Source organism: Hyperolius riggenbachi, chromosome 4, assembly GCF_040937935.1.
Source record: "Hyperolius riggenbachi isolate aHypRig1 chromosome 4, aHypRig1.pri, whole genome shotgun sequence".
In the NCBI taxonomy this organism is placed as follows: Eukaryota; Metazoa; Chordata; class Amphibia; order Anura; family Hyperoliidae; genus Hyperolius; species Hyperolius riggenbachi.
The window spans coordinates 65,154,978-65,167,115 of record NC_090649.1 but is presented as its reverse complement, the minus strand read 5'-3'; the positions used below and the strand labels follow the sequence as shown (position 1 = coordinate 65,167,115).

The following is a 12,138-nucleotide window of genomic DNA, read 5'->3' as shown; positions in this document are numbered from 1 at the left end:
GCAATGTATGTTAAGGGGAATACTGGTAACAAGTAAAACGTTTCAAAAAGACCTTATACCTTTTGAGAAAATCGATTTTAAACACTTCACCCCCAAGGGTTTATACCCTAACAGACAAGAGCAATTTTCACCTGTCAATGCTCTTCCCTTTCCTTTGCCAATAACTTTTCCAATCACAACAAAATGATCTTGACCTTGTTTTTTTCCCCACAGATTAGGCTTTTTGGGGGTGATATTTGTTTTAAGTAATTACTTTATTTTCTATGCATTTTATAGGGAAAAACTGGTAAAAAAAAAAAAAAAGGAAAACATACATAATTTCTTCAATTCCATCCCCTATAGTTTTGCTACCATACATAAAACCCAAACATTGTATCTGCCCATTTGTCCTGGTTATCACAAGGTTTGAATTATGTCCCTAGTACAAAGTATAGTGACAATATATTATTTGGAAATAAAGGTGTATTTTTTCTATGTTGTGGTTTTCGCTTTCTCGTTGCATACTACCAATGATTACAAGCCCTTATTAGCAAAAATAGGAGTAATACACCCTCATGGCATACCTATTTTAAAAAAAAAACTGAGGCTTTAAAGTAACTATGCATTCTCTTTTCAATTCTGTCACTTTTGTTGTTTTTTTTTTACAAGTGTTTTATTTTGGTACAAAGTATATGAAAATAACAACTTTATTGCTTCTCATTCAGTTTGATTAGCAAAAATAGGAGTAATACACCCTCATGGCATACCTATTTTTAATTAAAAAAAAACTGAGGCTTTATAGTAACTATTTATGCATTCTCTTTTCAATTCTGTCACTTTTGGGTTTTTTTTTAAAAGTGTTTTATTTTGGTACAAAGTATATGAAAATAACAACTGTATTGCTTCTCATTCAGTTTGCTGCTTAAAAAAATGCATATGTCATAGGCCTCAGATCTTAAACACCCCAAACTCTATTATTTTGTTTGTCACGATTATAATTACACCCTATATACATATTCAGATAGCTTTTTGGCCACTCAATACACACTTAACCATAAGCAGCACGAATTGATTTTCAAGACCATTTTTTGCACCAAAAGAAATACAGTCATTTCTTATAAAAACCCATGGAGTGTCTTAACAATCAAGAAAAGCCATAAATGTTACCATTCTGTTAACTAGAGACCCAGGCCTACTCAAATAAAGATATTTTGTAACATTTGTACTTATGCGGTTTTGTTAAAATTGTACCATAACTTTGAAAATGGTTTGCAAACAAAAAAAATCAAATAACTTAGGCCTCAGCTCTCAAACACCAAACACCCCAAATTGTATTCTCTCGCTTGTCACCGTTAAAGTGATACCCTATGTACACAATCAGATTTTTTTTGGCCACGCAATACACTGTTAATCATGAGCAACACCAATTGATTTTTCAGAGCCATTTTTTGCACCAAAAGTAATATAGTCATTCTTTCTTAGCAAAGCCCATGGAGTGTCTGATCAGTCAAGAAAAGCCATAAATGTCACCATTCTGAAAACTATAGGCCCAGACCTACTCAGATATACATATTTTTTAACATATGTACTTATGCGGTTTTGCTAAAATTGTACCATAACTTTGAAAATGTTTTTTTTTTTTTTACAGTTTTTTTCACATTGACACACAAAAAAAATTAATTACATAGGTCTCATCTCTCAAACACCCCAAATTATATTCTCGACTCTCACTTGTCATGGCTAAAATCATAACCTATATACATAATCAGTTAGGTTTTTGGGCACATGGCAGACTGTAAACTACCAGTAGCGCTAAAGGCCCTTTTTTTCACCAAATGTAACAATGTAATTCTTTCTTATCAATGGCCCTGGAGTGACAGAACATTTGATACATGTCATCGATGTTACTATTCTGAAAACTAGAATAGGATCATCCCCGTAGCATTTTGCACACGTGCGGTACAATATTTTCCCCTACTGCGCATGTGCAATACACTCACAGAGCATGATCGAGGACGCGCGCAGCCAGGGCCTTGCAGGCGCAGTCACCAGTGAGTGGCTCTGTTGCTGGAATTGAAACTAAGCCACTGCGGCGACCAGAGGATCGTTCCAGGATGTTGCGGGCACAGTCGGCTGCAGGGGGCTGGTAGAAGCCCCAGGTAAGTGAAACTCTTTTTAATGTTTGGATGACAAAACGCGCAAGATTCTACAGTGCACGCGCACCTGCTTCAGCAATCAGCATGTACACGCTCCAGCATGTGCTCTTTAAGGCAGGGAACACACTTGTAGGGCCGTTTGCCCCTGCGATTCCCGGGCCTTCATAGGCTTTTGCGTTAATGTTTAACGCAAATGGTTTTCCATGAATGTTTACACATTTCCGCGTTTGTTGCATCATGTTCTTTATGCAAATGTGTGCATCATGCAGAAAAACAGAAAGCTGTGCAATTTAAAACGCACGGAAGTTAAGGTTCCCTTTAGGCAGGGAACACACTAGACGCGTTTGTGTGTGCTTTGCCATGGACGGCAAAACGTCCACGATTCTACAATGCACATGCACGTGCACCCGCATTTTAAGGCAGGGAACACACTTGCAGGGCTTTTTTCCTCAGTGATTCCCGGTTCTTTGCTGGCTTTCTTGTTTGTGCTTAATGCAAAGGTTTTTCCGTAAATTTTTCCACATTTCTGCATTTGCGGCGGCATGTACTGTGTGCGAACATGTGTGTTCTGTGGAAAAAAGCAGAAAGCTGTGTGATTGAAAAATGTGCGGAAATTAAGGTTCCCTTTAGGTAGGAAACACACTAGATGTGTTTGTGCGCATTTTCCCATGGTCATCAAAACACACACGGTTCTATAGGCTATTGAAGTCAATAGTCTTGTGCAGGAAACGTGTGTCACAACTGTGCATATTTTGCATTTTTCCACACTGTCAAATTGCACAACTTCTGCTTTTTTCTGCACGATGTGCACATTCGCATAATGTGAATGCCGTCAGAAATGTGGAAACGGTCCCGGAAAAACATACATATTAAGCACAAAAGCGTGAACGCAAAAGCCAATGGAGACCCGGGAATCACAGGGGAAAATGGCCCTGCAAGTGTGTATCCTGCCTTAAAGAAGAGGTGCGAGGTAAAGAAAAAGAGATCTATTTACCTTGGCCTTCCTCCAACCCCTGGCAACCTATCTGTCCCTCGCTGCAGTTCTGCCTCTGTTGCTGATGCCGACCTCGTCAGGTCAGTATCCTTTGCGCCTGCGTGAGCGCTTGGCTACGAGCGCTTGGCCGTGATGCTCCTGATCCTGCTCACGTGGCCTGTAGAATATTGCCCAGACACAGGAGTACTGCGCCTGTGCAGACTGCTCGAGGCCACGTGAGCGAGCACCATCACAAGCAGCGTGGCCATGCGCTCACGCAGACACAGAAGATGCTGACCTGGCAAGGTCGGTATCTGCATCGGAGGGGATACCGAGACGCTAGAGTTTTGGCAAGGGACAGATTGGCTGAAAGAAGCCCCAGGTTGTCACTTTTAAAGTGCACATTAGTTTTGCAAAGGTAAAACGTAATATATGGGCTGACTGCACAGCACACCAAGGTAGAATATACACAACTGACATGGAGATGTGGTGCTCACCTTCGGAATGGTGTAGCCTCGGAATGTGACATCTGTGGCGGTTGCATGTGGTAGATTCAGAGGTACAACATCACCAAACCTCTGAATCTCATGAATGACAGCTTCAGTATATGGCATCTGCTTCCTGTGCTCAAATTGGGGTTGTGCCGATCCAATCACTCTGTCAATTTCATCCTGAACTCTTTCTGTCAGGAACAAAGAACCAAATCAACAAATGTGCCCATAGTCCACAAATACACAGTTTCATCTGCACAGCAAAACTATTAGAAGATAATTACTCAGTGACTCAAATGACCAGCAGGTTTGTTACGTAGTCAGTGATTTGCAGAGCAGGTTCATCCTCATGGCAACCTAGACAAGTGTCTGGGGTCTAGTGGATGTCAAGTGGAGAGCATAACAGCTTTTCTAGACCATCTTCCACCGCAGCTTACTAAAAGGACCGTAGAAGGCAGCCAGAGTAACTATTTTGCCTAGGGTCCTTTTTAATCTTAATCGTATTTGCTAGCCCAAACTTCCCTTTCCTGAGTAGTGCTATTATTATTATTATTATTTATAAAGCACAACATATTATGCAGCACTGGACAATAAATAGGGATACATACAATGTAAACAAGTTGGGACAGACAGAGAGATAGCACATGGTTATACAGCATAGCACAAGGTTATACATGCAAACAGGGTAAAAAATGCATGATCATGTGATTCTACAGAGGCCCAACAAATCAAGTCTGAGTAAGTCTTATGAGAGAGGCGTCATTGGTGGGGTTGCAAGATCAAGGAGGAGACACTAGGGGGGGTTGGTTGGGGGGGAGACCCTTCCAAAGACTTAAAATCTAAAGGGTGAGGAAGGGACACAAAAGGAGGGGCTGCAAAACAGGTACTCTGCTAAGAGTGCTTTAGTGTGGTAGATGAGGGGTACGCCATTTTAAAGAGGTCTGTTTTGAGGGCTTGCTTGAAAGTGTTGAAGGAAGATGCGTGTCTGAGGGGGAGTGGGATGTAGTTCCATAGGGTGGGGACAGCTCTAGAGAAGCTATTATAGTGTTCTGCTCATTACTAGTGTTGAACAAATAATGTCATATTCACACCACTGACAGGTTTATATAATGAGCAGGGCCTGATTTCTGTAAAAGCCCCAAGGGCCTGGGCCTCTCAAAAATACTGATAGACCTTAAAGTGGATCCGAGGTGAACTTTTACTCATTGCTTAACTGTGTTCCTTACCTATTGTTTATAGGGCATTCCTCAAGCCAAATACTTTTTTGTTTTTGTTTTAATACTCTAATTCCCTATAAACTAAATAAACCATGCCCACAGGTTTTCAGAGAGCCTTGGCAGTAGCAAGGGCTCATGGGAGCTCAGTCTGGGCAAGGGGAGGAGGGGGTGTTATTAGCCATTGATTTCGGAGGCAGAGGGGAGGAGGGAGGAGGGGGGATTAGGTTTTTTCACAGTCTGAGTACTGATGGTGCAGATAAGCCTGCCTCTGTGTAATGTTTACGAACAACATGGCTGCTGTCATTGTATCACAGGAAGAAATAATCATTTTCTATTAAAGCTGTTTGCAGCTAGATTTGCTGTGTAAACTATCTAAACTTTAGATAAGATACATAGACAAGTTACTTGTTAGTTCAGTTTTCATCTCGGATCTGCTTTAAAGGATATCCTGGAAGAGAAAAATGAAGCCTTACTTACCAGGGGCTTCTCCCAGCTGCCACACTGGAGCAGATAGACTATAAGGGCCAGGAAGGAGCCACAGGTAAGAAAAGCTTGACTATCTTTTAAAAAGATGTTGTTGCAATGCCCCAAGTTGACATTATCTTATTGGGCACAAATCTGTAAAATAATTTCTGCAATAACAAATAAACAAATCCCCCCAGACCCCACTCTCGCCATATTCCTTATAAATCGACACCAGTTCCCATCAAGACTGGGAATCACCCACATAATATGTGCAGCTAAATACCTACTTGCATCCAATTGGAATCAGTCTAATATTCCCACCCTGCTACAAATTACTAAACTTGTTGATTATAATCTAATATTGAAACACCTAGGGAGGGCAAGGTGTGACCAAACCCTACGGCAACATGAATGGTCTTTTGATTATTGGAATCTATTACTATCTCCCTCTACATAGCTATTATCTATACACATGAAACTCTTGTCCTACCACTCTCATATGGGTTGTGTTAAGTAGCAATAATGTAGGGTCTCCCCCCAATGTCCATTTTCCCATCTCCCCAACCCCACTCTCTATTTCTGACATGCAGATCATATTGGCATATCCAAACCTACCTGATCATAATCAGGACAGTAATTTGGATCCCTGCCTCTGCTCTTTAGTATGAGTAAGTTCATAACAAACAAACAACCACAGAACATTTATATCGCCCTTCTCTCCTGGAGGACTCAAAGCGCCAGAGCTGCAGCCACTAGGGCACACTCGAAAGGCAGTAGCAGTGTTAGGGAGACCAGCCCAATATCTCCTACTAAATAGGTGCAGGCTTACTGAACAGGCAGAGCCAAGATTCGAACCCAGGTCGCCTGTGTCAGAGGCAGAGCCCTTAACCATTACACTATCCAGGCACTAACAGAATTAGGTATTCTAGTTTTACATAGTATGTAACTACTACCTTATTCCATTCTGGTTTAAAGGAGAACTGTAGTGAGAGGTATATGGAGTCTGCCATATTGATTTCCTTTTAAGCTATACTAGTTGCCTGGCAGCCCTGCTGAGCTATCTGCCTGCAGTAGTGCAAATCACACCAGAAACAAGCATGCAGCTAATCTTGTCAGATCTGACAAAAAATGTCAGAAACACCTGATCTGCTGCATGCTTGTTCAGGGGCTATGGCTAAAAGTATTAGAGGCAGAGGAGCAGCAGGGCAGCCAGGCAACTGGTATTGCATAAAAGGAAATAAAGATGGCAGCCTCCATATAACGCTCACTACAGTTCTCCTTTAAGAAAATTTATATTAGCCTCTGGTTAATCTTAGGTGTTTCTAGTTTCATTACTAGACCTTTAAATATTCCTCTTCTCTATGCTTTATACATTTATTGTAAGATTATATGATGCATTATTTGTTTGTCTTTCTTGAGATTTTGGAACATTTGGGACTCAACAACTTATGTCTGATAGATTATAAATTCCCTCTTATGTTTATCCATGCTGTTAAAGACTAAAATTCAATACAAATTATTGACAAAAAAAAAAAAAAAAGATATTGCTGCATATGGAAGAGAAAGCTGCAAAAGGGAAGCAATACCTGGAAGAGAGGGCTGCACATGGAATGGGAGCTGAGCTGCCACACATGGATGGAGAAAGCTGGCCTAGGAGTAGAAAAAGTATAAATCTGATCTTGATAATGAGACGACATTCGCTATTCATATCCGCAATTTCTATAATTGGCGGTCCAGGTGCCCATTATTTTATTGGGCAATTCCAGTGCCCAAATGTACTGTTATAGCTGCTATTAGCAATGTTTTACATGGGTGCCTATGGCAGTGGCCATTAAAGTTAGGGTTAGATTCAGAAATATTAGTTTTAAGAGTCTGTGTGGCGTTAGGCATACATAGGGGAGAGTTAGGGTTTGGCATAGATAGGGCATCTCTATAATAGCACCATGTGGTAAAATGGACACAAAATAGCGGTAGTAGGCACACAATAATGGTAAAAGAATATTGATCATTTTACAGATATTCTGTTATCCACAATAGTAGAAGATCAGTAATTTAATCAATATTCTACTATCAGCTACTGTGCCCTAACTCTCACCTGAACCCCCCGCTAGGAAAAGAAAAAGAAGAGAAGGATAGCTGGAAAAGAAAAATAAGAAAGAGAAGGGAACAGGAGAGGAGAGAGAGGAAAAAAAGGCGGGTGGGGGGGGGGGGGGCAAGAGCTTACTGACTTGCTCAAACTACACTAGATGAGTTAGAGTTGGTGGTCTTGGTGCTTTATAAAAAGGTCACCTGGTCTAGAGGTCTCTATTCAAGGCACTTCTTTCCTGTCCCAGGAGGTAAACAACAGGGATGTCGTAGTCAGCGAACTTCGCTACGCTGGAACTACACATAGTTTTACGCAATTATGCTCCGCCAAACTACGGCTTCAAAATCAAATATTCGCTTTGTATGCATTTCGTAGGAAAAATACGCAAATACACAATTACGCGTATTGCGAAGCGTAGTGTATGCGGATGCTTATGCCTGTATGCAGAAATTGTTACGCATTAATTCCTCTTTAAATGCTTGTATCGGGAACTCTTCTATGCGTACATTCCCTTTTCCAATAAATTTGTAAGCATACAACCGCACGAGGAAAATGAGACACGAGTAACACATTCGTAGTTCACTACGCAATACAAATGTTAACTACGCATAGTGGGCATAACCTACGTATAGCGGTACTTCGCTACGCGTAAATTCGTAAGCGTAGTTTTGAAACGTCACCTACAAACTACGATGTGCTGATGCGAACTACGATGGGTAAATTTGAACTGGCATAGTTTCTGCTCATCCCTGGTAAACAATGAGTCAGGACCAGATTTTATAGAACATCTCCATCTTGCTCTCAATTTTTTGAAAAATAATGATCTTCCAAGCCTATTTTTCAGTCATTCAAACAAAAGCCTCTGTTATTTCCAGGATGCTGCTATTGTTAGTTTGGTTGCTATGAGTATATCATTTATATGGGAGTTTTGGGTTTTAGTAAGGTCTGGGTGTGGTAGGCCCAATAGTGACTGCTGTTGGTTCCTGGGGATGGTGGTGTTTATTATACTTTATAGGCTGTTTTAGTGTGTCAACTGCTGGGTATCCTCTGCTTTGGAATGTTGTCCCATATTTTGCCTAAGTCCTCCAAGACATCCTCCAGTTTTCTTTCCCACTTTTTAATTTATTATGGTGTGTGGTTACTTACACGTATTCTTGAGAGCAGAGATAGATTAAGATGTATTGGGGCCTTAGGCAAGGTAGTACATTTGGGGCCCCCTTGTGGTCCTTTTTTTAAGCTGAAGTGGAGAGAAGTCAAAGAAGGTGGCAGATGGGCCACTTGATGCCCACTGGGCCCCAATCATCTGTCTAGGTTTCCTGGTTGATGTTCCTGCTCTGATAGACAGCTACTTATATAGGATTGAGATCAAACCAGGTGAGAAGAGGTCTTCTGCACATCTGTGTTCAAAGCTTGTTCTTCTGTGAGGGGAGTCGTGGTTACTAGCAAGTCGTGGGCAAAGTGTGTAGTTTGCAAATATCTAAATAATTATTTGGGAGGCGACTGTTTATGTTCTTGTAATGCTTTATATGATTTACCCCTGTTTCAGCGTAAAGGTCATATGGTCTGGTCAGGTCTGCCTGTACCCACCATTTGAATGCACTAGAGTAGGTTTATAAGATGCTGCTGGGAAGGTGACTGGGTGGCTTGCAAAGGATGGCAGGGGTCTATGCATTTGTCCCAGATGATCTATTTGTCTTCATTGTGATGGGGTAAACCATAATGGCTTGTTAATCTCGAATGAGTTAGATATCTGTTTTTCAATCTCTCTGCAATGCAATCATTCACTTTTAAACCAGTGCACGCACGAGCAGAGATGACAAGGGTGTGCATGTCCAAGAGTATGGTGGCAGCATTTAGTACAGGGCATGCTCTCACATCCTGGAATCTTTAGGGGGGCCAATCAGAACGTTAGAGTCACGCCAAAGAATCTAAAGTGTTTAATAATGTAACATAATAGTGGTCATACACTTCTCTAGAGGGAGTTCCACTTACATCAGACTACAATAGTCACACCTTCTGAGCTTTGGTCATTATATACTGCTGCACCAATTAATATGCCCCTTACCCTAGAGGTGGACTTTTAGAGGTAATTAAACTTCTGATTGACCACAAAGTTGACTGCTAAGTCACTGATTGGCCAGGTAGGTTTTCTTGAACATGGGCATTCAGAAAAAAATTAGGGCTCATTTCCACTAGGGGCGATTTGGTGCTATCACCCATATGCAAATTCAGATGGGTAATCACAGTCTATTTAAATCAATCGGCTGCTTCCAAATTCATGTCTGGGCAAAAAAACTGGATGGTCACTGGTCAGAAGTATTTTTTTTTTCGCATCATGCATGTGAGCCATGCTTATCTGAGCTAGAAGGATCCAGATTCCAGATGCGTACTCAATCAAGCAAAAAAGTGCTGGCATACGTGTCAGAGACGCAAGCTGGCAAAAATGTAAACAGGGCCTTAGTCAATGCTGTGTCTGTAACATGAACACTGAAAATAACACAGTTTGGTCAAAGAGCAGGTGTACCATCTCAAAATCAACTTAGTGACAAAAGCTCAGCATGACAGCCATGCAACTTGCATTGTCTGCGAGATGGAAGATGGTAGCTCTCATACTCCTCTTGCTTCAGGTTTTTTCCAACTTATTGTTTTAAATAAACCTAAAATAAGAGTAAGTTAAAGGGACTCCGAGCAGTGCAGAAACTATGGAAAGATGCACATCATTTTAAAGCTCTCTTTCTCCTCTTTCCAATGATATATAAACCGCCACCCTACGTCTTTTAGTTTTTGCTACTTTCGTGATTGAATTTGCCGCGGCCGCAATTTCGATCGCGAAAATAGAGAAAACTAAAAGGCGTAGGGCAACGATTTAGGTGTCGTCAGAAAGAGGAGAAAGAGAGCTTTAAAATGATATCCATCTTTCCATAGTTATTTTGTATTACACAGGGCGACTTTTTGTCAAAGTCAGCAGCTGCATTCAGCAGAATGGAGCTGCTGACACTGGGGAAAGTGTCGTCCTGTGTAATACAATATAACTATGGCTTGATGGATATCATTTTAAAGCTCTCTTTCTCCTCTTTCTGACAACACATAAATCGTCGCCCTACACCTTTTAGTTTTCTCTATTTTCGCGATCGAAATCGCGGCCGTGGCAATTTCAATCGCGAAAATAGCGAAAAATAAAAGGCCTAGGGCGGTGATTTATATATCATTGGAAAGAGGAGAAAGAGAGCTTTAAAATGATATGTATTTTTTCATAGTTTCTGCACTGCTCGGAGTCCCTTTAACATGCTGAGAAAATACTTCAATATGGAAACAAATACTTTGTGTACAAAAATGTTCGTAGCCAACAATTCTAACTAGATATGGACAGGGCCGTTTTTTTGCTGCCTGAGGCAAACTTGTTAGGATGTGAACACACCCCCCCTCCTCCCCACTTCCAATTTGGAATGCACAGCATCCAACAATTTACTGTGCTCCATTTAATGTTCTCAGTCAAATAGGGAGGATATGTAACATCTTGAGACATGACACGCTACAGCTCAACACAATAACACAATGGCTGGCTGGCTGCGAGTCTGTGACAAACAAACTGCTCACCCTCAGCCAGTCAGCCCTCCTCCAATCCTCCACAATCAGGACAGCAATGCCACCTGATCCCTTCCGCTGTGCAAATCAAATGATACACTGCTGCTCTCCTGCCTCCCCCTCCTCACCGTCAGACTCCTCACATAGCACAACAACCTGTTTTTCCCCAATGATGACCTGTTATCCTTGCTCTCCTCTCGCTTTTATTCCTACTCTGACTGCATGCTGTAAGTGTAAACAGAGTACAAACATACATGCCCCTGTAATCTCTGCACCTGATGTAAGTGTTTCACCTTGCTTCATGAGAGAACCGACCCTGAATATGGACCAACTCTAAAATATATTTACCAACTAAGGGAAATATTGTAGTTTGAGACCCAAGTAACTATAAAACAATCCTTTATATTTCTTTAAATTTGTCATCATTTGTAACATTAGGGATTATAAGGCCTTACTTTGTATTTCTGGGTATTTCAGCATTAGAAGGAGGCCCCATCGCAACGTTGTGTTGGTCGTCTCTATTCCAGCAGCAAACAGGTCAATCACCACCTCAATCAGGTTATCGGTGTGGAAATACAGATTAGATTCTGGCTTCCCCTGCAGATCAGGACAAGGGATATTATGCAATGACAAGCTTACATAATAATAATTATTCTCTATAACAGACTTGATTTACTAAGATTCTCCTTTGTGCTCAGCTTCCTCAAAGAACAGCATGCGGGAGGATACACTAGGGTAGGCCACACATTTTGACAGTGACCCAGGATGGTCAGCTGAGATAAGAAACATAGCACCCACAGCACCCTGCCCTGACACGCCTTCACACATACTGACCACTGCAGCAGTGACACCCATGCTCAAGCCGACATTCCGCTGCTGACTTATTGGGCAGGGGTGCTCGGATAGTTCTTTTTAAAATCCGAATTGATTTGGATCCGGATACCCAGATATCCGAATCTGGTTCGGATATCCGAACCCGACCTTTTAGATATCCGCGGATAACCGGACGCATTATTCGCGGATATCCAACCTATTCGAATATCTGGATAGAAAAAACGGAAGTGCCCTTTAAATGGCTTTAAAAGCGTTTTGGAAGGTGCAAAATACTTCCTTCCACTCTCCTCCCCCTCCTAACTGTTCATGGATCTTCTCTTCCAGGGATTTGTAGGATGTCAAAAGCAAGCTC

At 41.5% G+C, this 12,138-nt stretch overlaps 1 protein-coding gene across 1 annotated transcript in view; it reads right to left on the bottom strand.

The window, feature by feature from the left end:
* The window catches only part of LOC137571256 (cytochrome P450 2K1-like), a 62,270-nt gene that overhangs the window by 12,753 nt on the left and 37,379 nt on the right, over positions 1-12,138 (bottom strand). The window contains exons 7-8 of the mRNA XM_068280132.1: positions 11,408-11,549; positions 3,606-3,790 (exon numbers count right to left, since the gene is read on the bottom strand). Coding sequence (XP_068136233.1) covers positions 3,606-3,790; positions 11,408-11,549 — 327 coding nt within the window. The remainder of the gene's footprint in view (positions 1-3,605; positions 3,791-11,407; positions 11,550-12,138) is intronic.